This window comes from Porites lutea, chromosome 13, assembly GCF_958299795.1.
Source record: "Porites lutea chromosome 13, jaPorLute2.1, whole genome shotgun sequence".
Taxonomy (NCBI): domain Eukaryota; kingdom Metazoa; phylum Cnidaria; class Anthozoa; order Scleractinia; family Poritidae; genus Porites; species Porites lutea.
The window spans coordinates 2579111-2606649 of record NC_133213.1 but is presented as its reverse complement, the minus strand read 5'-3'; the positions used below and the strand labels follow the sequence as shown (position 1 = coordinate 2606649).

At 38.2% G+C, this 27539-nt stretch overlaps 3 protein-coding genes across 3 annotated transcripts; 1 reads left to right on the top strand and 2 right to left on the bottom strand.

Annotated features, from left to right (window-relative positions):
• Positions 1–62: 62 nt before the first annotated feature.
• Positions 63–20346, bottom strand: LOC140923578 (uncharacterized). Its single transcript, XM_073373654.1, has 10 exons — positions 20302–20346; positions 19803–19915; positions 19189–19384; positions 7182–7280; positions 6274–6377; positions 4521–4572; positions 2728–2769; positions 1986–2168; positions 1375–1473; positions 63–182 (listed from the first exon to the last, which is right to left on the bottom strand). The coding sequence occupies exons 1-10, from the start codon at positions 20344–20346 to the stop codon at positions 63–65; spliced, it is 1053 nt and encodes a 350-aa protein (XP_073229755.1).
• A 2302-nt stretch (positions 20347–22648) lies between these two features.
• Positions 22649–25742, top strand: LOC140923394 (uncharacterized). The gene is made up of 5 exons (XM_073373484.1): positions 22649–22766; positions 23094–23135; positions 23831–24001; positions 24485–24583; positions 25544–25742. The coding sequence occupies exons 1-5, from the start codon at positions 22722–22724 to the stop codon at positions 25652–25654; spliced, it is 468 nt and encodes a 155-aa protein (XP_073229585.1). The 5' UTR covers positions 22649–22721; the 3' UTR covers positions 25655–25742.
• A 314-nt stretch (positions 25743–26056) lies between these two features.
• LOC140923577 (uncharacterized) lies at positions 26057–27175 on the bottom strand. The gene has a single exon (XM_073373653.1). It carries the CDS (start codon positions 27173–27175, stop codon positions 26057–26059), a length of 1119 nt encoding a protein of 372 aa, XP_073229754.1.
• Positions 27176–27539: the final 364 nt, after the last annotated feature.

The following is a 27539-nucleotide window of genomic DNA, read 5'->3' as shown; positions in this document are numbered from 1 at the left end:
GTTTTATTAAGTCTCTTCCTTTATACATTATTTCTTTTACTGACTAAGCAAAAAGGCTCTTGTTAGGCATCTTCAGCATCTACGCACTGCCTTATCTGTATCTTGGTACCAACAATCGGGAGAGTGACTGAGCTTGTCTGTTTGCATACCAATCCGTCACGGCAGCCACACTTGTGTACGTTCTATAAAAAATAACAAAAATTATTATACATTGTACTCACTATCGTTCTTCTCATTGGCTAAGAGCTGACAGTTAATTTTGGAAATAAGTGCAACCTGAGGGCAACCTCCAGATTAGTTAGTTATCCGGCAGCAGATAACTGACTAATCTGAAGGTTGCGCGCGCAATGTACTATTTCGAAGAACCATGTCAAATGGGTGTATTTGTCGTTATCTACTTCAAAACAATGTATAATAAAACAATGATTAGATTTGGTTTTTGTGATATCCGGAATAATCAAGGTCTCGGTAAGTGTTATCAGCCTCGTCCTTACCTCGACCTTGATTATTCCGGATATCACAAAAACCTCACCCAATAATTGTTTCTCATACCGTAAACCGCCCGCTTATACCCCTCCCCACTGATAAGCCCCACCACCTCTTGCTCCAGTTATAGGCCCGTCTAAGCCCCTCCCCCCCCCCCCCTCCCTCCATCTTTCGGGCATATTTGGCCCCTCCAAATGCATTGCAGTGAATTAACAAAAATGAAGTTTAGAAGCTTAACGAAAAAAGAGTAAATGAAAAACGTATTTTGATCAACACTGCAATAGCTTGTTTCAAGGCACTTTTTCTATTCCAGTTATAAGCCCCCTCGGTTATAAGCCCAGTTAAAACCCCTTAAGAAGATGTATAAGTCCAGTGCTTATAAGATGCAGAGACGGTATACACTTTAAGATTTTTCACGAAGGAAAAACTTTGTTTGACGAGAATCTCCGATCTCAGGGGCCGGAGTTGAGCCATGCAGTGTTTTTAAACAACTTCGCGTTCTAAGCAATTGTCACTCTTTCCCAACGCTTTTATCTAAACACCGTTTATCGTGAACACTTTCAGGGAAGCATATAGGGTATCATCCTCTTAAAAAAAAACAACCCATTTATACAGGAAAAGATTTGGAAGACCAGTCGAACCCCTCAAAGCGCCGCCTGAGTTTGATTTCAGTAGTAATCCTAGATTAGTGATTGCTTTCGAATTTCTCATAGCTTGACCTTCAGAAATGACGGGTACGTGGCCGAATTCAGAATTTAAATTGCCCACATTCATCCTGAAGTAAAACCGACCCTCGATAGACTCAGTGCCAAGGTGAGATACTGAGATTCAGTTGACCAATCGTCGGCGCCCAGTGACACTAACATACAACCTAAGATAGTTCCTTACCTCCAAGTTGCAAGTGAAGTATTTGAAGAGTTTTGGAGCACAGCGCTTCCCAAAAGCACAGCAGAAATTCTTTTTGCAGTCACTATCCGCTTTGCATCTCTAATTTAATATAAAATAGTCAGTCATTATGTGAATGTAAAACAAGCTCAAATTCTAAGGAATATAACGGCATTTTTTATTTCTTAGCCCACAAAATAATAAATAGATAAAGAAGAAAAATAGACTCAATAAATAGAAGACTATCCAACTTGAGGAGAGTGTTTTCTTGTAAAAACATTGAGTTGCATAAAAATAACTTTGTCTTTTCGTCTTAGTCCCTAGGCGTCCTTATTCTACGTTCCAGCTCATTTTTCACGTGAATCCCGCGTCCCGAACTTCCGTATCCCGAATAGCGTTTTCTTTGCCAATCCCACATTCCGCGTCCACGTTTTGACGAATCCAGTTTTCCAGGTGGCATTCAAATCCGGTATTCCTCTAATGTTTCCCGAATCCCGCAATGTGTTTTAGTCAAATCCCGGATCCCTGAAATACCCTTCTAGACCCAGATCCAATAAACTATCAATTCTAATTTTGTAGAAAATTAAGACAAGACTCATGTTGAGTTTTCTCACATTGAACCAAAGCCAGCGTTTGTTTCTCATTGGCGCGTCTTCTTCCCCCTCAAGATCTAAAGTCTCCACCTCGATCTTCTCTCCTTCTGGCATGCATTGCTTTACCAGCATCACTTCTCCCATCTTTAGTATTTGTTTGGTTACTGTACACACTAGTCCAGCTTGACAGTTACAGACCCCCTCCTTATAAAATGGCAACGCCACAAAATGTTAGCAAAGTAGGACTGAACTGCTTTGAAAAATCGAAAGTGTTTCCTTTCGTTGAAATTCAATGTTCACAATCTCGCAATCTATTTTTAAACCTGGCACTTTTGACATTCTAGTTATGAGGTTAATTCATTGCTTGTGTTTAAAAACACCCTAATTTCGCATGAATACCAAAGCACTGAGTATATGATTCCCCGACTCTTTTCATGATACTCTGTCGCCAGTTTGTTTCAATTTTTAATGTTAACTATGTATTGTGGATTGTTTGTTTTTGTTCGTTATTGTGTTTTCGTTACTGAAAAAAGGGTTCGGTTATGAAACTATACGGTGTCTCATCGACATGAAATCTAAACCATGTTTAAAGCTGTTTTCTTAGTGAATGCTGCCTATTGATTCTTATCGATCTGAAACTCAGTTTAAAGTTGCTTGAATGACCCTATTCCGTATAAAATCCTTTCATTAGATTTCCATGGCTCCAAAATAACCGAAATGATGCTTTAAGAGTTAAGCGGCGTTTTACGATCACCTTACTCACCGATTCGCCACAATTTGCAAGCTTGGGAAGGTCAGAGCATGCCTGGAAGAAACACAAAGAATTGACGAAATTATGAATAGTGTGCCGGGTGTGTATGGTATGATTAAGAACCCGTATGAAGACTGACAAAAAATTATCATATCTTTTACGTACCAGAGTAAGCGTTATACAGACACTAATAATAACAAACGTCTTCATGATCTCAACTCGGCTTTGAAACGAAAGAATTCGGCGACTCTGCAAACCAAAGTGGAGTGAGATACTTACAATAAGATATCTTGCTACTTCATCTGCCTGTCTTTATATACCATCCGATTTAAGTCCTGCGAAATTCTTAATTAAGATGATGTTTTCACAACTGTCGTTGTCTCTTTGAAGTAATTATAGCAGTCATTATTAATGGTTATTGTCCTGGGTTCGCATCATAGTGAAAAATCCAGAGTAATAAAAGGCTTGTGTTGTGTGTTTGCTTATGATAACTACTTATGGAAACAAGGGCAATGCACACACCTAAAATTGCATTTGTTGTTCCCTGTTCAACCTCGTTCCCAAGAACCCTGGAAACGAGGTTGTCATCTGATGACGAATTGTGGGTACAGCAAATAAAGCACGATCTTTTCACTTAATGTAGGAGTCCTAATGCAAACGATACCCTCTAAAGTGAAGAAATCAGTCTTCAACGGGAGCACGATCAATACAGTGAAGCAAGGCATCCTTGTAGTATTTAATAAGATGAAAAAAATCTATTTATTATGATGGCTGATCAATACACCGTATTCACAAATGGCGGACACGCGGGAAAAAACTGGTGCCTAGTCATGAAAGCGAGGCGTTGGAGGATAAACAAAAATTGCAAATGAAGACTTTCAGTGAACTTGCAGAGTGTTAAGCGCGGATTCCACCTAAAATAACTTTGCACGGACTTCTTTTTAAATACAATTACGTGGGATGTCTTCTGCCTTTAATGTTTAGTAGTGATTTTCTGTTTGCATTGAAAAGGGACGCGTATATCTTCAAGGAAACAGGATGATTTTGTAGGTTTCCGAAGCATCAGAAGCTCGACAAGTGGGCTATGGCTGGAGAAAACCGGCAAAATGTTGGCCCAAACTTCACACTGAAACCGAGTACGAAAGCCAGATCACTGCAATTCTGTAAAACGGATTAAAAACAGATATTGGTGGCGAGAAAAAGAGAAATAAGCGACGGATATATGGCCTACTTGTTAACGGAAGAGACCTCCGCCATTACACAAAACAGGTCAAGTCGAGAGCGGGTGAAAGATTCATTCACAAGGCTCATTTATTCATGTCAGTGTCATTTTATACATATCTATGTATATATGTATGTCTGCATTTACAACTTCCTTTGGATCATATTAATTCCGTCGCTTTGGAGTGAATTGTTACTGAGGTACGTTGGCAGAGCTTAGTAAAAATCTCATGATTTCTTTGTCATTGCGAAATAATTAAAAATAATTTTATTGAAATTAGAAGCTGTACTGTGTGAATCTTATGGCTTGCTATTTGCCTGGTCTCCTTTAGGGCATTATCTCAGAGAGCTCTTGGTAAAAAAGTAGTATAAAGCTTACATTTTACTAGGTTAAAGGAATGAACACGGCAAGCTTTTGTTTCGAATAATCAAATTCGAGTGTGTATCCGTTTAAGAAGACCATCATTTTATTTATTTATGTATTCTTCAACTTTAAAATATTATGAAACATTACGTTAAAACTCTTAACAGCCAAAGATAAGAAATACGAAATTTCCCGCTGAAATGATATGTGGCCGGCTTACCGAGTCTGCCGAGTAACATATTGAAATTTTGGCGTACTCCACTCGATCGCTCCTGCATTTATACTAAAAAAAATAGTTCTAATTGATGTCCTTTATCAATGAAGACCAGAGAATAACGTCCTGGCGAACAAAAACCAAACATAACTTCTTCGAAACCTCCGTCACCTCTTCTTTCCTGTCTTCCTTTTTTCCATCTCGACTTGAACTCCCTGTGTTTCTGTTCAACGGCAGACGTCTCTTGCGTTAACAAGTAGGCCATATATCTGTCGCTTATTTCTTTTTTTCTTGCCACCAAGATTTGTTTATATTTCTGTTTCACCGAACTGCAGTGAGCTGGCTTTCGTACTCGGTTTCAATGTGAAGTTTGCGCCAACATGTTTGCCGCTTTTCTCCGGCGATCGTCCACTTGGCGAGCTTCTGTTTCTTCGGAAACCTACAAAATCATCCTGTTTCCTTGAAGATATACGCGTCCCTTTTCAATGCAAACAGAAAATCACTACTAAACATTAAAGGCAGAAGACATCCCACGTAATTGTATTTAAAAAGAAGTCCGTGCAAAGTTATTTTAGGTGGAATCCGCGCTTAACACTCTGCAAGTTCACTGAAAGTCTTCATTTGCAATTTTTGTTTATCCTCCAACGCCTCGCTTTCATGACTAGGCACCAGTTTTTTCCCGCGTGTCCGCCATTTGTGAATACGGTGTATGATTAGCTATTCATGATTTCGCACTACAGTGCAACCCGACCTCGACAGAACGAAGGGCCAAGGGAGTGGCAAAAGTTTGTTCGCTTTATCGAGGTTTCGTTATATCGAAGTTCTTTTTCACATGTTTCAAAATTACTGGGGTAAAGAAAATCTTCCGTTATACTGAGGACTTCGTTATATAGAGGTTCGTTATATCGAGGTTCAACTGTATAGCGACTGAAATCAGGTCTTTATTTATTCGTGATAATGATCAGGCTCATATTTTAGCTTTGAGGAACAGCATAAACCGGTAAGAACGAAATTGAATGAACTTGATGTATTGACCCCCTTATGTCTAAGGTTCCGCTGATCTTACTTATAAAAATAACTGGATCTAGAACTTCGGTTAGAGAGTACAGTCCAGGCAGCTGTTTGAGTCAGGTATCGGATGAAATGGATTACCTCTAATTTCTACCAATTAATTGACGTGTTTTGCAGTACAGCGAATCAAAAGGACAAATCACTATTAGCCTCGACCAAAATAAAGTTTCTACAACTGTTTTACGCAACAACACTGCAAACAGTTTTCCAATTAACTGACGTTTTCCGCTTAACGGTGAAAACTGCCAGAGGTGAAAGATCTTGACCTGCGGCTGGTTTGTATCACAGAGAACCACAAAATATGTTTTTAGTTTTCAGCTTTCTTTTTTCGAAGCCCCTTATATTTAACCGGACTTTTCTCCGCTCACACTCAAGGGCGTAAAACTATTTATTTTTGTGTGGACGTAATAAACATTAAACGACAATTGAGGGGAAAACTTGGTCACGTAGTACGAATTCACGTTTGCCGTTTGGCGTACATGTGAATCTTAATCTCTCTAATAACCGCAAAGAAGCAGCATGAAAATGAAGAACCAGACAACAACCGAGAGTAAACAGCATTTGCTGAGGGTTTTTAAAGACTTTTTTATTTTGATCTCTCTTGTTACAGCTTTTTGTCTCTTTAAAGCTAAGCACCCCTCTTGGGTGGCTGTAACTGTGTTTCAATCCTCATGTTTAAAATTCAGGCTCCATACACTGTCTAACAGGGATAACTGTTCCTATCATAGGGACTGTAACACTGGATGTTTGTCTGCATTCCAGTCCATCGCGACAGCCGCACTTGTGAAGGTTCTGGCATTTAAAGAAACAAAATAATAACCGAAGCCATCAATTATGAAACTTTCCTACTACATCCCAGGTGGCTTTTACAAAAGAAATTAGTTCAACTCCTACAGGATTGGTTTGGGACACCATTATGGCCGCCGTTTTATTGTTTCGGGAACTATCCAAAAAGGTGGACATGACGTCATGTTCTAGGTAATACTTACAAGCTGATTGTTCTTTTAACACAGAATCCATCAGGAAATTGAGTAATTTTAATTTTCAGTGGACGAAAACCTTGTACCAGAATAATTTAAAGCATATTGCATTCTTTTTTACATTTTTCAAGGGATAGGTGTAACTTGTTATCTGTAATAAAACCAAAGAAAATTTCTTATGGGAGCCCGAGAAAAAAATTGTCGAATTTCACAAAATGACATCTTACACAATGAAATTTTTGGAATTTTACTTGCCCACGATTGTTGTGAAATTTGACATTTATTTTCTGGGAATCCGTTGAGTAATTTTCTTTGGTGTTATTGCAGGTCAGAAATAATTACATCTATAGCCGTTGAAACATGTAAAAAAAAGAAGAATATAATATGCTTTAAATTATTCTGGTAGAAAATTTTTCTCCACTGAAATTTAAAATTACTCAATTTCTTTGTGGATTCCCTCTTATTTTTTTATTAATTTAGAAGATTCGCAAACCCTAAACCCTTTATTTTCTCACTTTCTTGTAAATAATAATAAAAAAAAGATTTGGATCTTTTTTCAGCTATTTTCAATTTGCATACTCATAATTATACCATGACTTTAATTTGTAATACTAACCGACAACATGCAAGTGAAATATTTAGGGATTTTTGGTAAACACCGCTTGTTGAGTGCACAACAGAAGTTCTGTCCACAATCTGTTTCGTCAAGGCATCTCTGGAACAAAACAACAGTAAAATGTCAACGGGACAAAATTGCTATGCCCACGAACTGTTGTCGTAATTGCCATCTCTAATCTTAAAGGGGGTAGGGACAGGTATACGAGGAAACTATCTATTATTGATTAGATAACTCTGGGAGAATTTGTGTCCAAACATTATGGCTCTCAAGAGAAACAATTTAAGACAAAAGACTGAGTAAATTAATCTAAATTAATCTGCCCATGCGCAAAATACGCGATTACGCGTATGTCAGATAATTTTTGCCGTAGAGTGTTTTTTTAGCTTCAAAAAAACCGCTTGTGATTTGTTATCTCTGGGTTCGTTTTAAGCAGGTTTTGAAAGTTAATTAAAGAAATTGATCAAAATGTGCGTTTGAATGTATCAGTACTGTTATCACAGGGTCCAGAGGAGATGTGTTTGTCGTTAGAACATCAAAACCCGTCGAAAATCTTTGAAAAATGGGTTATTTTGATCGCGTTACAGTTTCGTTACACATTCTATAGACCGCAAACCAAGAGACTGAGGGCTCGCAAGATCAGCTTACAGTCGCCCTTCGGGTGACGGTCTTCGGTCACCCTTGGGGCGACGTGCCGTGCGCCAGCGAGGACATGGCTTGCGGTTATTGATTTTCAAAATGGCGAAAGTCGATCTGGGTCAGATAAGAAGCGAAGAAATCGTTTACAGTAGAATCATAAAGATCCCATTAGGCTAATTAATCGTGCTAAGCGACAGGTATAGACATTTTTCAAGGTGAGACTTTAAATAAGTAATTCATTTACTCACACGAAACTCGTCTGGACCCTGTGCTGTTATTAGTGATTATAGAGAGGAGAAGTGTGACGTAACGTTACCATGGTAGCAAAATTTTTGGATAACAACAAAAGGGAGTTAGAATGGTTTTCGTTTGAGTGTCGTAAAACCAAAACCAAAGTAATTACTCTGGCCAATCACATAGGACACAGACAATACATTGAACCAATCAAAACTCGAAGTAATTACATGTGGCTGACGCAAAGCGCGGGAAAATGCATGCGAGCGCGTCACAATTGGCTTTGGTTTTACTTCTGATTGGATGAAAAGGTGGCGCGAATCTTTTAAGCCAATCGCATCGTGTAGAAAGTGCAAAACTAATTACTTTTCGACACTCAAATAAAAACCGCTCTAAAGCAACGACGATGACGACAGTAACGAGAATAGCAAAAAAGCAATAGGTTTAGCTTAGTTAAACAACAAGTTTGCACCTGCATCCGACGCTTTTTTTGTACATCTCTTAGCCGTCGTTGCACGACTGCGACCTGAAACCTCCTAATTTCACGCGCCCGCTTTATGGAGTCGGTGAACACAACACGAAAATTTTCTTTTCTTTTTTGGAAACTTATACATACCGTCCTTTGGGATTCAACCCGGGAATTTCTCAAAATTGAAAGTATGTTACTAAGTTTACTTTAGTAGCACAGAACGCCTCTTTCTTGAATCAAGCGGAACACTGCAGCACATTGAATCAAAGAAGTAAGTTGTCACGAAATTTACTCAAAATTCAAACTTTTTTTGTCTTTCAAATTGCTAGTTTAGTATAAGCAATGCTTGAATATAGTAAATGATAATAATAGATAATGTTTACATGATTTCTGAGTTGAAAATTTATACTCTTGTAGTTAGTAAGCAAGTAAGTATTGTAAACAGTTAAAATGAGTTCAGTGTCATATCGTTGCAGGTTTATAAAAAGTGTTTGTCGGTGAAGGGAGACATTCATTAGTGCAAGAATACAACAGGGGCTTCCAACGAGGATATAGTTCAAAACCACTTAACATACCATTGGTGAACGTATTTTAGTATTCAAACGGTAGATATAGGCATATTTTTATCCCCTAAAAACTTTTCATCTGTTCGGATTTCCTAGCTGAAAGTCTAGTGATCCGAAAATTATAGGGATAAAAACTTACCTTCTCGAAAATTTCAGCCAGGAAAAGGCTCCCGAAAATTCTAGGTGGCCTTTTTTAGGGTCAAAATCCGTTAAAAATGGGTAATTATACCATTTTGTAGATGTTCGAAAATCCTAGGAGAGGCAGGCAAGCAAGAAATTTTACAACAAATGCTCCGAAAATTCTAGATCTCAAATCGTCTTCCGAACAGATATTTTCCCGAAAATTGCCGTTGGGTGCCCCTGATTAAATCGAGATTGCTACACAGGAAGAGATTTATAAGTCACTATTACTCATAAATCTAGGTTGATGTGCAGGAAGATTTTACAACTATAAATTATGCAGAAGTCAAAATAATTCTACAGGAAGTCCATTGCGCAGCAAATTTTAAACAGCTTCTATTAATTACCTTTGGTTTTATCGGAGATGATTATCTACCTTTTTTACTGTTTTCTTTTAAATTTTATTTTTCATGTTAGATAGCAGTGGTTTTAGAAGCGTTTTGTTGCCATCAGTGTCTTTACTGGTTCTTTAGCTAGCAGCAAAGTCCACAAGTAAAAAAAAAAGGGGGGGATATCTACTAAATACGTCTAATTAAAAAATAATGATAAAGAAATGCCTACTAAATACGTTTGATGAAAAGAACAGCAGGGAATTTCGAAGCCAATTAATAAAACCTGTCTGTCTTTTTGTGTAGTTTCAGTATTAATTATAAAGCGGCTGTTGTCATCCGCTAGTTGTTTTGCCCTTGGAGGTTGCTTTAGCCTTGAAGCCGAAGGAGCCCAACGTTTATTAACCTGGAAGTTTTTTTTTGGTAAAGCGCTGGATCGGTGGCTTTCAACATCAATGGCAAACAACACCTTAAATGGGACATCGGCAGGACTCCCGGTAGGACTACACATATTTCTTATAGCTCTAAACATTTTCCTTTCCATCACTGCAACTTTGGGCAATGCCCTGATCCTGGTCGCTCTTCGAAAAATATCCTCTATTTATCCACCGACAAAACTCTTATTTCGATGTCTGGCAGTTACTGATCTTTGTGTTGGTCTTTTTTGTCAACCACTCGACGTTTTCTTCATTTTAGCAGATTTTCGTCACATTAACTACATAAAAGATATCCCCTCCGTAATACACAATTTTTTTCGTTGACGTGTTTTTTGCGGCGTCGGCCCTAACGTCAGCTGCCATCAGTGTTGACAGACTTCTCGCTCTCTTATTGGGACTGAGATACAGACACGTTGTAACTTTATGCCGAGTTCGTGTGCTCATAGCTTGTGTTTGGTTCTCTGCCGTTTCAAACGCTTCTTTGTTCTACGTACGTGGCCAAGAAGTTATCCCTTTCTAGGGTGTTATCTGCTTCGAGCTGGACGTTCTTGGGTTTAATTCTTCTCTCTATAATAATCTCATCGTTTTCATACTCAAAGATTTTTTTCACCCCTCGTCATCACAAGCCCAAGTGTAAGATCATGTTCAACCAGAACAGTCAAGCGGCAGAGTAAGAAGTGTACTGAACATAGCACGATACTAGAAGACAGTGTATAGCGTAGCTTGGATACAGTTTGCTATGCTTGCTTGTTATGGTCCTTACACTATACTGGGATCAGTATCCTCTCTTCGTGGCTATTCCTTCGAAATTAATATCGCGAATGAGTTTTGCTTTTGTCTTCTTTAATTAAATTCATGTCTAAATCCAGTTCTTTACTGTTGGAAGATAAGAGATGTGAAGCAGGAAGTGAAGAAAACAATTTGCAAGTTTCTTTGCTTTTGATTTGTTTGGGGAGAAGTACAACTCTCCTCATACAATGGAATCCAAGACAGTCTAGCTTGGGTTCTGGATTCCTCGTCGTGGATTCCGGATTCTTCGCACTGAATTCCAGTCTTTGTCAGTGGAACTTGGATTCTGGATTCCAGTCGTAAGTGGGATTCCAGATTCCTTGAGCTGTATTCCGGATTCCAAAGAGCAGGATTCTCCATTCCACAAGGAAAAATTTCGAAAATTCCGGATTCCATAAGCAAAAATTTCCCGGGTGTAGGTGGGGTGATACAACAGAACAATGAAGACACCCGGCGACCACGAAAAGTACTTTGTCATATATATTACCTGTACATACGAAAAAATGAAAAGTAAAGGCAATATTTACATTGTTCAAAGGATACGTTTTTCATCTTTTCAGTCGATTTACTCTTAAGACTTTGCTTGGGTTATAAACTCGTAAATGATGAGATGTAATTAAGTACTTGTCAAAAAGCTTCATACTTATACATACTAAACAATGAATGCAGGGCGGACATTATTTATAGATACATTAGTCCTGTTTACTCCTTTTGCAACTGCATGATGTTCAGTTTGGACCGCTCAAATAGTCGTCAGTAGTAGACACTACACCTATAACACTTCTGTGTTTTCTTTAAACAACAATTTCAATTGTATTTCAACATTAAAAAGGAAAACTTCCCGAAAATAGCAGGGCTAATGTAGGCGTTTTCTCAGAAGAAAAAAAATGACCTTTTGTTGACTAGATGTAAAACTATCGGCTTAAGACCCTTCAGTGTAGTACAAAGTATATATAAAGTCGAGTCAATTGTCACAAACATCTCATTTAGCGCCTTAGGACTCTTCAGTTTAATGTTGTTGTACGAAAAATATGTGCCCTGGTAGAAAATAACGTCAGCGCAGAGCTTTGGGCATACATTTATGTAAGGGATTCGAGAAGAACTAAGCAATTATAATAAGCTGGTTGCTAATTTGCTTGAAAGAAACAAACACTGTATGTTAAAACTGTGAAACGCAGTTTGAATTGTTCTTTTTATGAGGTGTTGGTTATTAAACCCCTGAATGGGAAGTACATGCCTTTCACTTTTTATTTGTTAGCGAAAACCTGAAGCGTGGTTAATTGATTCAAATGAAACCTTTCAAAACGATCGTCTTGCAATTTTAGTTAGCTTTATTAAGTTTATCGTTATTGGAAGTGAAATCGGATGAAAATGAAAAGAGACGACGCGTCGACGCACTGAGCGCCTGAATTTTAAAACCAAAAAATAAGATTTAGATGTGACATTGTAAGGCAAATAAAAATTACAGGAGTACGTTTGGACGAACGATGAAAAGTGTAGTAAACAATTCCCAGCAGGTGAAAAAAATGAATAAATTAATATTCAACATGTAAACCCGTTGCACCTTAACCGCCAAATTAATTTCTCTGTTGCGAAAGAACAAAGAAGAAGTAAACATTTTAAGAACATTGGCAACGTAGCTGACATGTACTCGTTTAGAAATAACGCTATATTTCGTAAGTGAACATGTCTGTACTTAAATGAACGTCCTCAGATGGCCAAGTTATCTCTTGAAAAAGTTTTTGTTTACACAAGGGCTAGTGACGTTTAGCAGGTAAATGTGATGAGAATATGATAAATGATAATGACGATTTGCGTTTAAAACCAAGTGTTTCCGAGGAAAAAAAAAGTGTGTGGCTTCGTAAAGCAAAAGTGGGCTTCTGGCTGTTTTTAACATATAACACAGCTTCGTCAAAATGAATACGAACTGCTACGAAGTTTACTTTAGTGATACAGAACGCTTCTTTCTTGTGTTATGCTGAATATTGCCGCAGCATCGAAAAGAAGGAAGTTGAAAGTTTAAATCACCTAAGATGTGGAATACGTCCCTTAAAAGGGAGTTTTTTTTTTCAGATAGTGTCTTAAAAACGTACTGAGTTGGAAACCGAAATTGATTTGAAAATTTGTACTTAATGTAGTTCACTTTCATATCCTTTGAGGTTTCTTCATTAAACTGTTGGAAACCGTAACTCTCCTAATAACAGATTTTAATGTGTCGGTCGGAGTTGGAGTTTGCATGTTAAGTAATGGATATTTTAGCTGGCAGTCGTGACCAAACTTTTTCTAGCCAATTATTAGGGCGGGTCTATTTTAATTGCAAATGTGCGATGCTAACTTTTAACTTTAACAACACCATACAAACTCTAATTATGCTTTATATTAAAGTCTTATTCATAACACTCATATTCAGAAGTCTATATTGACTGCGCTTCTGTGCTGTTAATTTCGTCAATATCTCAGGCAAAGCATTTTATTTCTAAATTGTCAGTGCATTTAGCAAGAAACTGCTAATTGAGGACAATTTTTTACGTCTCCTACTGGAGATAGGACCGCCATTTCTAAGTATTCATCCGAGCAAAGGACTAGCTGTTTGCAAAGCAAAGGCAGTATACCATCATTTCTCAATTATTCTAAGACCCTGAATAGTGGTGCGGCCCCAGAGATCGACCCCGCGACCATCCGCTCGCAGACAAGCCCTGTACCACCCAAGCTACTCCTGCTGCGGTAATTACCGGGGTGGGGGAGGGGGGGTTTACTCAACATAGTTTTATCCGGGGAGGCTCCGCCCGGAGGTCGGTCCAACCCCTTATCCGGCTTTTACCTACCATTTTTGACGGAAAAGGTACCCCTTTTCTACGCCTTCTTTTAACATATGATACCCTCTCTTATAACTAATTTAGAATTTTGCATCCCTTTTAAGCAGTGTAAAGACACTGAATTTAAAATATGAATAAATCACAAAACCAGAACGTTTTCTCGACTTTTTCACAGCCTTAAAATAAATCTGTGAGCCCTTTTGGGCCTTTTTACGTACCGAAATAACCGATAACCCTACACTTTCATATACTTCAACCAGTAAAATCCCTACCCTTTCATATACCTGAAGCCTGAAAAAAGTACCCCTTTCAGGCGGAGCCTTCCCGTATACGCCATTGTACTGGGTATCCCCCCCCCCACCCCCGAGGGGTAAATAGTGAGGTAATAGGAAGATACAGCTTAGTGATGGGTTGACAGTCTATCTTAAATTAGTTGTTACCGACGAAAGTGAAGCCCTGGCGAGTAAAACAAACCACCGTGTTTTACGCTTTTACTTATAGTGGAGAGTTATATATCCGCAGTACAGGTGTTCATACTATACCGAATAACACGAAAAACAATCCACTATAGCGTGTATATAGCTTTAGTATGCCGCCCTTTTTGGTTACTTGCCGTTCTAGATTTTATAAGTAAATGATACACATGTAGGTAGACGCCTTTCTAAAGTGCTTCGGAAATTGCCCTGAAAATTCAGTCGAGCCACCTTGAGAGTCCATTTTAATTTTTCGCTGGATTCGTATTGTACCGTTGAACACCGATATAATGAGCCGGTTTGTATCGAACAGCTCCTTAATGCGGCAACGAATGAGATTTTTTACTGCAGTTGTCACATGACACCAATACAACATTTCCTATTATGCTAATAATGAAAATAAAAACCGATATGCACAAAAAACAAGTTGGCATTAAGGAAGAAAGTCATTAGCAAACAGGGAGAAATTAATTGGTAACCGTTATTACTCAGGAAATCCAGATGTTTATGCAGGAAGTTTTAATAATGCAATTGTCAGTCAATTAGTTCTTTAGCGAGCTACAAAGTCAACATGTCAACCTAAACTACTACTCAATAATTTGTTCTAGTTGAAATGACAGCATATCTCCTTCACTGTGTTTTGTTAACCTCCAATTTTCGTGTACCCCTATTTTACGATATCCATGTCGTCAAAGTACATATAACATCTTATTTTGTATTAATATTTTTGGATAGTTCTTTAGCGAGCAGCAAAGTCAACCTGTCTTAACAATGTTAGGAATCGGCTTAATTAATGCGTTTGATGCAACGACAGGTTAATTTGTAGTTAAGTATCTTTAAATTTAACTTGCCAGTTTCTGTCTAGGTTTATAACAAACTGAATAAATTTGCTATTTCGTTGAAAAGCTGTTTTGTCCGAGGAAGTTCATCTTGTGTACCTTCGCAGCTGAAGAAACCTAACGTTAATACAAATCGAAGTTTCTTTTCCATAAAGCTTAATCAGTGGCTTTCAACACCAATGGCAATCAACACGAATGGGACATTCGTAACAACGAAGATACTATCCGGAGTATGGATATTTCTTATAGCCTTCAACAAGTGAACCTGTCTAAAAAATGTTATGAGAGTAAGTGACACGTTTCATACAACAGCACGTGAATTTGGAGTCAAAGTCTATTTTTTAATTTAACTTGCCAGTTTCTGTCTAGATCTATCACAAGTGAATTAACTATTTCCTTCACAAGCTGTTTTGTCCGAGGAAGTTCATCCGTCCTCTGTAGCCTTACAGCTGAAGAAACTGAACATTAACTCAAATCGACGTTTCTTTTTCATAAAGCTAAATCGGGGGCTTTCAACACCAATTGCAAGCAATACGAATGAGACATTCGTAGTTACGAAGGAGTTCACATATTTCTTTGCATATCCTTAAACATTTCTCTTTCCATCTAACTGAAATCGGCGTTTCCTTTGCATAAAGCTTGATCGAGGTTTTCAAAACCGATGGCAAACAACACTAATGGAGCATCTGTAATAGCGAAGATACCATCCGGAGTATGGATATTTCTTATAGCCCTGAACATTTTCCTTTCCATCTTTGAATTTCTGGGCAATGTTCTAATCCTAGTTGCTCTACGAAACGTTTCCTCCATTCATCCACCGACGAAGCTCCTATTTCGATGTCTGGCGATAACTGATCTTTGTGTTGTTCTTCTTTGTCAACCACTTTACGTTTACGTTTGGTACATTACAATCTCTCTTGATATTGGTAACTACATCGTAGACCTAGATTACGTATTTGTGTTTATCATTTGCGTGTTGGTTGCGGTATCCATCCTAACGTCGGCTGCCATCAGTGTTGACAGACTTCTCGCTCTGTTATTGGGACTGAGATTTAGACACGTTGTAACTTTCAGCTGAACTTTATGCCGAATTCGTGTGCTCATAGCTTGTGTTTGGTTCATTGCTGTTCCAAACGCTTCTTTGTACTGCGTGGCTCTGATCCTATTTCATGATAAGTTAGAACTTGCCTCGTTGTGGACCGTCCGAGCTTTTATCATTTTTTTATAATAGTCTCCACATTTTCGTACACGAAGATTTTTTTCACCCTCCGTCATCAACAAGCCCAAGTGCGAGATCATGTTCAACCAGAACAGTCAAGCAGAGTAAGAAGTGTACTGAACATAGCACGATACTAGAAGACAGTGTATAGCGTAGCTTGGATACAGTTTGCTATGCTTGCTTGTTATGGTCCTAACATCGTGATGGCATTTCTTTTGCAGTTTGGAAATATAGATGATTCCATTGAAATAAGAATCGCGGATGAATTTTCCCTTTGTCTTGTCTTTTTAAATTCATCTCTGAATCCTGTCCTTTACTGTTGGAGGATCAAAGATGTCAGACGGGAAGTAAAAAACACCATTCGTAAATGTCTTTGCTGTTGAGTTAACCTACAGTGATGGAGAAAAGAGCAACAGAACAACATCCCCAGTGGGAAGACAACTGGCTTGCCACGAACAGTGCCGCTATGTTGATACCCGCACACACGACCTATACTGACAGGACACACATTGTTCATCGGATCAGTTATCCCTGTACTTTGATCTTTTTTTGTCTAAATAGAGTAATGAAAGATGTTTGACAATGTTTAAGACGACTAAGAAGGGCGAAAAGAACACTTATAAAGAGTTCGGTCGATTTTGGGTGTGGCCATATCGGATTTTTTTAAATAATAAATAATACTCCATTTATATAGCGCCTTTTCTACAAGATTCAAAGGCGCTGTTTACAAAAATTAGATAAAACTAAAATGTAAAAACAAGAAATTGACATTAAAACTAGACGTTAACTACAAAATAGATAAATGTACACAATAGAGAAAAAATCAGATAACAAATAAAAACATCACGGTTCATAAGCTCGAATAAAAAGAAATGTTTTAAGTTTGCGTTTAAAATCATAAATTGAGTTTGCAGATTTAATATCCTCAGGTAAGTAATTCCAAAGTTCCGAAGCAGCAACAGAAAAAAAAAAAGCTCGTTTACCATACGAATTGAGATTAAAATAGGGTTTAACCAATAAATTTCTATTAGAGGATCTAAGATTGCAGCTGGGTGTATACAATTGAAGGAGTTCCTGTATATAGATTGAAGCTCGATCATGTAGTACTTTGTAAGTAATTAACATACCGTAAAATTCCGAAAATAAGCCCCTCCATGTATAAGCCCCTCCAAATATAAGCCCCCCAAACCAGTAACGAAAAAAACCCTCCGTTAAATCGCCCCTCCAAATGTAAGCCCCCCGGGGGCTTGTGCTTGGAAAATTGCCCTCAAATACAAAGTAAAACAAAGCAAAAACTTTAAATTTACTTCCAACAATAAGGCTAGCCCTATCGATTTTGAATCGCAAATTTCCCTCCGTAGATAAGCCCCTCCGAATATGAGCCCCTCCAAAAATAAGCCCCTCAAAAAGGGCCTTTGAAAAATATAAGCCCCGGGGCTTATTTTCGGAATTTTACGGTAATTTTAAATTCAATACGAAAGGAGACAGGTAGCCAGTGAAGATCCCTCAGGACTGGAGTAATGTGGCAAAATCTTGGACACTGGTTGACAAGGCGAGCGGCAGAATTTTGAACGTGTTGAAGCTTCCGAATTTTAAAGGGCTTAATCCATGATTTTGAGTCGAAATTTGAAAGTGTCTTTTTGATTTTATTTTATTTTATCTAAGTAGAGTAAGAAAAGATGTTTGCCGATGATTAAGATTGCTGAAAACGCCGGAAAACTTTAATTTATAAAGAGTCAGTTTGTACTCGCCGGGAAAATCATTAGTGCCCGCTGTCTTTAACAGTTATTAAAATTCACAGTTTGTGTCTGTAGTATAACAGCGTAACTATAATCCCCTTGCACCTTAGAATTATTTTCCTGTTGCAACAGCGAAAAAAGTAGATATTTTGGAAAAATTGCTACAGTAGCTAAGTACTCGACGTTTAGGAATAAAGCTATATTCGATAAGTTAACAGATCTGTAATTAAAATCTAAAAAGTCAAGCTCATTTAGATGCCCAAGTTCTCCCTCAGAAAAACTTCCTGTTTACACAAGGACAGTTAACATCTAGCGGGTAATTATAAAATGCATTGATCAGCAAACCATTAAACTGTTAATAGCGATTTGCATTTAAAACCAGGTGTTTGCAAGGAAAAATAAAATTGGTTTTGAAACGTGAAAAGAAAGGGCACCCAACGACTGTTTTCTTTATAAAAATATTTCATTGATCGGAGAAGCGAATATTGTCTTGAATTTTCTACTACTTGAGGACGGCTAAAAACTTCTAGATGACCGTTCCATTCATGTACAATTTTCGATGCTCATCTAATAAAGTTTTTGAAGTTTAATTTTTCACAATTCACTACCCAGGATAGGTTATTTTTCGTAGGAAGAAAGAAACCTAAAATTTTCGGACTCAAAAATGTGATGAAGAGAGAAATCAGAAAAATTCTGGCATTCGTAACAAGTTAAATTGCATCTAAAATTATCGGTGAAATGAAGCCCTCGTAATTTCGAAAAGACTGAAGTTGCCCTAGGATGACCGAACAGATACAAATTTTATAGCGACGCTAAGAATGCTTTTGAAGAGATCTAAAAGTGCTGTGGACAGCCTAAAAAGTGTTTTCAATGTATTTAAGAGGAAACTGTTGTTCGGTTTCTTGTCATCCGGACATTTTGCTACCATGGCAACGTGACGTGACGACTTCTCCTCTCTATTAAGTCAGGAAAAAATTAGTAGTAGCCTCTTGAAAATTGGCCGCATATAATCTGCCTGACATAGCTTGCGCAGCAGAGGGGTTTTGGTGTGTTTTTCGTTCTTCTTTCGTGAATTAATAGGTCTAACGAGAAAACAATTTGGAAGGGGGCAAGAAATAGAAGGTTCACCTCCTCCCCCATCGTTTTCTTGTTTGACCCCGGTTCAGCTTTCAAACGGCATCCCTTACTTTACGAATTACAAACAAATAACACACAAAGTCCGCCTATGCCTGTTAAGCAGTCGAAGAATATTAATAGTGATATTAGAATTTGACCAACCTTTTCATTGAAAATACTGCTACCGAGCCACCGTTTGTTTCTTGGAGTGTCAGCTGAAGGATCACTTAGGTCGACGGTTTCTTCTTCAATCGCTTCACCCGGCGGCATGCATTGTTTAACGGCAATTGTTTTCCCTTGGTAAATGAATTTTTTGGTCAGCCTACAAGCCAGTCCAGCTGCACAGCTACAGTCCCTCCTAGAAAAAATAATGAACAAGAATTAACCGTTTGCCAGTGGATCTCGACTTTCTTTGTCCATCAATATTTAGAATTAAAATGAGAAATGAGAATTAAAAAATGAAAAATAAGAACTCATAATTTGGAGATAGAAGATCACAAATAGAAAATTCGAAATCAGAACCAGAATCAGGTTTAGAATTATTGAGTAATAAGAAATCAGGAGAAAGAACAAATCAGACACTGGTGAAAGCAAGTCAGAGTAGAGATTGTGTCTATTTCGGTCCGAAATAAAAAGGACTGCCGATATATATCGATTAATTATATTACGCAGCGGTTGGAGTTTCTTGCAATATTTCCTGAAAATTAAGGTATGTAGACTATGGAGTTGTCCACTTCCCTTCAACTCAATAAAAATACAATGATATTAGTATTCACCGGTTTGTTGCAAGATTCAAACTTGGGTAGATTCGAGCATCCCTGATTATACGAGAAACAAAAAGATCAAATTTTGTTGTTAGCTTGTTAGAAAGAGCTAGTCGATCGCAAACCTTATACAAAAGAGTAAAAGAGTTTTACCATCCACAATAGATTAAGATCTACCAAAATGCAAAACAGGAAATTTACTCTTGGCTCAGTTAACTAGTTTCGTGAACAAGCTTACAAGACTGGGACTTTGAATGTGAGAAACAAACTTAAATAGAGGCTGTCATCTAAGAAAAATTCCGAGTTACTTTTTCCTTAACTATTACTGACAGATGAACATTTTTTGTTGAACATTAGCACAACGCAGTGATGCGGCTGTTTCTCTTTTTCCAATACTTTCGCATATATTGTGATGTCAAGTGTAAATGCTCTGAGGGGGAAAAGATAGTATTCAACGGATAAGCTGAACAAGAAGGTAAGATAAATGAAGTTAAGAAGTATACAAACTTACCAGAGATAAAGTGACGCAAAGACCCAAGAAAACAAAGATCTTCATTTCAATCGACTAAGCGAAACTGATCTTATTTTACTGAACTTCTTATAATAGGTGATTGGATTTGCTGCATTCACGCTAGGTATTTTATAGTAGTGAGTACGATTTCTCAGCTGTTTTGATGTTTTCGGTGAAGAAGGCTTAGTGCTTCTTGTTACAGCAAGATTGATCACCGCAAGGACTTAAAAGCACTTTATCCAAACCGAAGGAAATAGCCGTTTGTTCAACTGTTACTGGCGGCACTAAGACGCAAGGGTCCGCATCTTAAGTTTGATGTCTCTTTTTTCGACATAAAACCATTTTTATTGACCTTCAATACCCTGTGAAGGGGTCAAAGTCTGCAATCGTTCCTCTGCGGCGACGTAAACGAGAACGGCAAAAAATTAAAGCAATGGGTTTAGATTAGCAAAACAACAACTTTGCACCTGAATCACACTTTTTTGTACATTTCTTTGCCGTCACTGTACGACTACGACATGAAAGTGTCAAATTTCACCTTTTTTGGATGACGTGAACAAAAGACAACAGTTTTCATTTTCTTTTCCTGAACTTTTATTCCAGCCTTTGAGAATTCAACTCCAGAAAAAATGCTAACATTTGAAAAATTGAGCGAGGTGGAATAAGCGCGATACAGTTGGAAGCAGCACGACATTACTTTTTAAGTAAGGTTTTTGTAGCCGTCGCCGTTGCTTAAAGGTGATGCTAGACGGGACGATTCGCAACAACGATTTTTAGCGCAACACAGCGTGCGACATTGTTGCAACATTGTTCCAACATTGCAACGCTTTGTTGCGCAAAACATTGTCGTTGCGAATCGTCCCATGTAAAATCACCTTAAGCTACCTGTTAATTCATGGCCGGCAACAAACAAAAAGAATGATTTTGAAAAATCCTTTTGAGCTAAGATTATTATTTTCTAAATGGAGTGGTCCTTTACACTGTGGAACGACGGGGAGGCCTATTCATACAGGTTTAAGAATATCTGTAATGGTTCTTTTAACAAGTTATGATAATGTTGTGATGCTTTTATGTGCCAAGTGTACACTCCTGTCCTTGTCTGGAAATTAAAACAGGGGCATTGTCTATCTATGCTAACAAAATAAAATACTGCTATTTACTGAGGTAATTCATAAGATCACTTCCAAAAACCATTTTCGTGTGTAAAATTGTATTTGGTCAGCTTTGGTCAGTTCGGTGAACAAATTCAGGACGACTTCTTTTATGTTAACAACTTTCTTTTTCAGTGGTTACTTAGAAAAAAAGATTTGTTTGTTAAGACAACCTCGTCTTCATTAGACGTTTCATCTCTATAAACAATCACTTTGTAAAGTAGCGAATTTGATATACACATACTTAGTTCCAGCTGTAGTTCGCGGTTCGACTACCCCCTTGCAAATGAGAATTGTTAATCAGACTTATAAATAATAATAATAATAATAAATGTTATTTAGCCAGGGCTATCTCTTCAGCATAAAATGCTGCTATCAATGAGGGCCCTATAAACATTGACCCTTCGCGGCAATAGGGCATTTCTTTCAGCTGTTTTAATTTGTAATAAACCCAATTGCATGGTGTGAAAAAAGTGATAATTCAACCAGCTTTAAAATCGCCGCGACACAGAAGAGATAGATACAGATGCTTAGTTAACACGGGAAGAATTTCAAAATATTTTCCAAAAGCTAACAATATCGTTTTATGATTACGAACAACCTGCTTCCCAGGGTTCTCTCCTACCTGTACCTGGGAACGAGGTTGGATTACGAAATGTTCCCAAGGCGGCTGTACCAACGATGGTTTGCTGCACTTAGATCAAAATCCACTTAAGCCTGAGTGGAGAGCACGTAGATGGAGAGGGGACGAAAATGACCTACAATCATCGTCAAAAGTGCTAAGAGGGCCACTTCTTTTTACCTGTTTTTTAATCTTTTCCCCCGTCCCCTGCCCCCTTGTCCAATAGTGAACAAAAAAAAAGTGTTTGAGCGCGTAATTGTTCTGGTATATCCCAATTTTCAATAGGCCAAAAAAGAGTCACAGTATTTAGCAAAAGGGAAAACCATCTTTTATGAACCTTAAAATTAACTGACGTTAAGCTATACAACCTTCTTCACCGCTTTTTTTCCGAGATTGTTGATTAACTCCACGTGTACTGAGAAGAAACAGTTGATTAAACAGATTTTTTGCAGACACAAAATTCGTTTGAACAAATTATTTGACAATACTCTGTATTTTTTAGGTGGTGTTCACTGGTCCAACAGCTGGCACCTTAATTCTCCCTTACAAATCTGTATAAAAATCGGAAAGCAGCTCTAAGAACAAAAATCAGTGAGACAGCGCGGAAAAACATAGTTCCAGAGCTATCTGTTGAAGTTCAAGAAGTCATGATGATTGTCATCTTTCTGAGTCTTTGCATTTCTTTTGCTTTGGTAAGTTTTACAGTAACCTTAAACGAGAACATTAAGATCAAGGGCTGCCATATTAAAATAGCAAAACGCACTAGTCCTCTTTATAATCCACCGGTTTTTTCTTTATAGATGAAGTTGTTGAGCGTATTTTTTTAATTTATCTTGAGTGGTGTCAAATAACCTTTTTGTCTGGAGCAAGGTCGCAAAATGGGAAAACATCCCGAACCATTTTCAAACACATTCTTTTTGTGCCATAAATGTCTTTTTTCTCTCTATGCGTAGAAGATGTCTTAGCGTTTTAACCCCAAACTAACTTAAGTGTATGTTTGCAATTTTTTTGTCTTCCAGGGAAGTTCAAATCTCCCAGAGCTTGCGGAGTGTAAAATGAAGGTACAATTCACTATAATCACATACTTTTGACCGATTCACTCACTGTTTACATTCATATTGGTTTCTTTCCAGTTCATGAGACACGCTGTATTTGTCTCCGTTTACAAGAATGCTCAGTAAAATGTTTCGTTATATTTTGCATTCTAATGAGCTCGTAATAGAAAATAATCAGTCTTGTTTACTTGGACAAATTAATATTTGGATACGCCGGGATATCATTTCTGATCAGCACATCGATAACAAAAAAGTTTTATGTATGCCTGAGGCTGTATCTACAGTGAACAGTTAAAGGCATAACTAGCCATATGTTTAGCTTAATAGCATTATTGTTGAAGAAACTCTCTCATAAAGGTATTTTCCGTACCCCACTACTCCACGTTTTTTTAACATACCCAGCATATAGCTAATTGATGTATCAGTTCGTTAAGAAAAGGGTAGACGACGTACTAAAACCCCTCCCTCCTGTTATGAAAACCAAAGTCACAAATATGCGTCAAAAATGCAAGAAAATTGGTGACGGCTTAACACTGAGTTTGTAGCACACAAGCTCGTCGCCTATTACTTGAAGTCTTCGAACATTTTGACTTTTGGTTTACTAATGACAGGACGTATAATCTAGCTATGTTTTTCGTCTTTTAAGAGACATTCATTAAATGTGAAGTTCTTTTTCGTTTTCTTTCATACCCACTCAAAAGGGAGACTGCCAGGCTGGACTGAAATGTGTTCTGACCAAGAGGCTGATCGTAAGTGGAACCGTCTACCCCGTCAAGCAATGCATGCCGGAAGGCGTGGACATTGATGTGGAGACTGTGGACTTGGATAACCAATCTGATAATGTGTCCAGAGTCAAGCGCTTTCTGTTTAACGTAAGGATTCTTTATCACATGTTTCCATTTGTTTTGATTTTCAACGCTTCTCGAATATTGAGAATTTAGTTGTCAGACACGAGTCATGATGTTTTATTAGATTTGAAACACCGAGATAAGAATTGCAATACGACGCGTACAAGTGTAAAAAAGTAAGCGCGCGCTTTCTATTTTTCGATTATTGCTATTTTCATGGGCATACCCCTGCGGTAGCCTTTGCTGAGGAGAGAGGTGTAGTTTCCTTACATAAGATACTGTACATGTATGTTCCCACTTTGTCACTTTTCACCCAGGAGTATAAAACTAAGGGGTCCTAGTGAGATGTCGCTGGGGTAACCCTCCGATTGACTTACATCTTATCCGGGGAGAAATAGTAATACCCCGCTTTATTCTACACTGTATTAGCCCCCCTCGTATGGGCCTCGTTAGCCTTTATCTGCTACCTCTACATCTAAATGCAAAGTTTTGAAATTATATTAACAGAGTTGTTCCTCCGAATCGGAGTGCCAATCAAATTTCTGCTGTGCACTGGGAAAGAGATGTGCTCCAAAACTCGGAGAGTACTTTACTTGCTACTTCGTGGTAAGTAAATCAAGAAAGCCTTTATTTTGTGTTAATATTTTGTGTATATAAAGCTGGTGGCTCAAATATCTAAGGCGCTTTGTAACTACTGGTAATCATCTCAGTTTTTTGCTGTGTTAATAACGACGTTGCTCTTAATTTGATGTCAATCTTGTGCAATGAGAGTGACAGCCCTGACCGAATGTTGGCGACAGCATTGATACTCTCTAGGTGAGAGCGTCAAAATCTAACGGAAAATCCTCGCTGGAGCGGGTGTTAAGAAATACCCTTAAAGTTAAAAGTAAGCGATAGGATTAAATGATGGCCTGGGAAAACAGTCCACATTTCGCCAAGCTACTATTGGTTTCCTCGCGAAGTGACATTTGAGAAACGACTATCAGAAATTCGGATCCATACTCATCTTGTCACTACCCAGACCTGGCCAGTACTTCTGATTGGTTGAAGCAATACCCAGATCTGGATCAGTATGGAATTTCTGCAGTCGTTTCTCAGACTTCATTTCGCGGGAAAACGAGTGTTGGCGTCGCGATATGTTGGCTGGTTTCTCAGGTTATTTAGTTGAATGTTTTCTAACAATACAGACAACCCCGATTCACTGCTAGTAACAGTTCTCGAGGCTTTTTAGGTGGCGTTTTTGGCCTTCGGTCGGGTTCATCCCTCAGTCTCCCTCGCGGCCATTTTTGTCTCCTTCCGTAAAGCTCCTCCCCATTGTGTGTCGAAACAAAAACAGCGGCTGCAAGGGAGACCAGCTTCATCCTTGATTTCGGGGAGATGCGGGGTTTCCTTTTTCACTTCATTTTGTTTAAGATCATAGGTTAATACCGGAAGAGTTAGTCTGAGAACGAATTTAATATACCTATATACTACAGATATCTAGATATTCAACCTTTTCGTCTGAATCCATGTAATTATAAAGAGGTTTAAAAAGAGCCAAAAGGGTATGTGTTTTCTTTAATACAGGACAAACACAAGTGTGGCTGCGGCAACGGACTGGCCTGCAAAGTGACTACAACAATCACACTGCCGTTTGGAATAAAAATCCCAATAAAGCAGTGCGTGAAGGCAGCATAAAATGATGAACCTCGGTTACGGAAAAAGTAGTTTAGACAGAGTGTGTCAAGTAATAAACAACAAAGGGGTAAATAAAAGAAGCATTGAAAACCATTGAAAACCTTTTTAGTTTACTTACGTCGAGGATATTAACATCTTATCTTCACTACAAAGCCCTCCTCCGAGGATGGGGCTTGAAAAACATTCCTCAGGAGTGTTGGCATTTAACTCTACCCTCCCCATTGTACGTAATGGAACCTAATCTGGATCTTACGCTGTAAAGTGCCTTTCAAACTTTTCAACATGAATGCTTACAAAAAAAAACTAGAACAATAAAAAAGTACTACTATCCTTTCATAAATTTCCCTTTCCTCTTTGTTATCCGCATCATTTTTGTACTATGAGACTTCACCCGACCAAATTTTACACCCTTTTTCTTACGTGAGCAGGATACTCCCCAGAATTCAACCGATACATGTGCGGTTGATCATTGTAAGCGTTAGAAACAACGATTGAAAACAGAGATTGATCGTACCGATGGCATCCTCCAAACCTATTATAACTATCAGGGGAAGAAAAATCGCATTTTAGCCGAGCGCCTTTGGGTGCAATACAGTCCTCTATCAGACTGCATAATATGACCCATTTCATCACATGTTTTATCACGTATTTCGTGTTGAATAATATCATGCCAGTAGCTTGAGGCATGTTCGCTTTTTTCTCCTTTTCTCCCTTCATTGGTAAGTAGTCGAACATGTGTTTGTGGGTAGCAAATAAAATGGAGTGATGCTTACGAGCATCAGAAAGGTAGAATAAAAATCCTGACTTCTGATGAACCATTCGTTGGAAAAGGAATTCGTATGAGTAGTTTCTAACGAAGATGACTGAGGCATCCATCCACAACACTCCGCCAAACTGGGCAAGCATTTCTGCGATAATGAGCGGTTTAAATGCATACGTATGCATATCTTTGACATATTCGGGGAATCTAGAGAAGTTAAATTTTCTATATTCTATGTGTGATGTTCCCTTCAGGTGGTCGATTTCTTGCTGACTTAGTCCCAAGTCATACACGATCACTTTTCGATGAGGTTGGATATTTTCAGCTGGCGTTACATGTGCCATTAATTCTTTAAAATGATTGCTCGAAATCGCTGAGACGGGAATCAGCTTGGATAGAACGTCCACGGACTCCATTTCAACTGGTTTTCGTTTATGCTCACGTACAAGATCCTCAATCAACTCTTTACCAGTTTCCAAAGCTCTCCCTTTGAGTTTAAACTTCATTTTTCCAATAATAGAAGAATTGTACGGATGTACGTAGCGTAAAAATGTATCGCCATCTTGGAGAAACACTTCATCAACCGCTTCTGATGATCCCCTGTTGGTTGTGGAGGGCCAAGGCGATCCTTTCTGATTGAGCAATAATTTTTTTTCAGTGTGGCCGTATATTCGCAAGTTGAAAATAACATACGCACTAAAGGCTGCGATAAAAAAGACTACAAGACAGGGATACTTTCCCATAGTTTTGTTGGCGTTCATAACTACTTCCTGTTTCCCAAAATAAAGTGACGTAATAACTGCATAAATATGCTGTCAGCCACACGAAGTATTTCAGCGTTGGACGAAATATCCAAGTAACTCAGTCCTTGTCCCTGGGGGATACTCGATATATCCCTGGGTGGGGAGGTGCGGCGCGGCCCCTCATACCCTGACCCTGTTGAAGACAAATATCGCTGATTTTCCTACCCTGTTTAAGACAGAATTCCGATTTTTGATACCCTGTTTAAGACATTTATGCTGTTTAAGACAAAAATCGATAAATCGATACCCTGATTAAGACAAAAAATGATAAATTCGATACCTTGTTTAAGACAAAAATCTCGAAAAACATAACCTGGCTGGC

Coding starts and splice junctions, on each gene's coding strand:
- LOC140923578 (XM_073373654.1), bottom strand. CDS start 20,346: ATGAAGATCTTTGTTTTCTTGGGTCTTTGCGTCACTTTATCTCTG. Junction 4,573..6,273: donor CCTGTTAGACAGTGTATGGA/GCCTGAATTTTA, acceptor GTATAAATGCAG/GAGCGATCGAGTGGAGTACG. Junction 2,770..4,520: donor TATGTTACTCGGCAGACTCG/GTAAGCCGGCCA, acceptor TGTTTCTTCCAG/GCATGCTCTGACCTTCCCAA.
- LOC140923394 (XM_073373484.1), top strand. CDS start 22,722: ATGATGATTGTCATCTTTCTGAGTCTTTGCATTTCTTTTGCTTTG. Junction 22,767..23,093: donor TTTGCATTTCTTTTGCTTTG/GTAAGTTTTACA, acceptor TTTGTCTTCCAG/GGAAGTTCAAATCTCCCAGA. Junction 23,136..23,830: donor TTGCGGAGTGTAAAATGAAG/GTACAATTCACT, acceptor CCCACTCAAAAG/GGAGACTGCCAGGCTGGACT.
- LOC140923577 (XM_073373653.1), bottom strand. CDS start 27,175: ATGAACGCCAACAAAACTATGGGAAAGTATCCCTGTCTTGTAGTCTTT.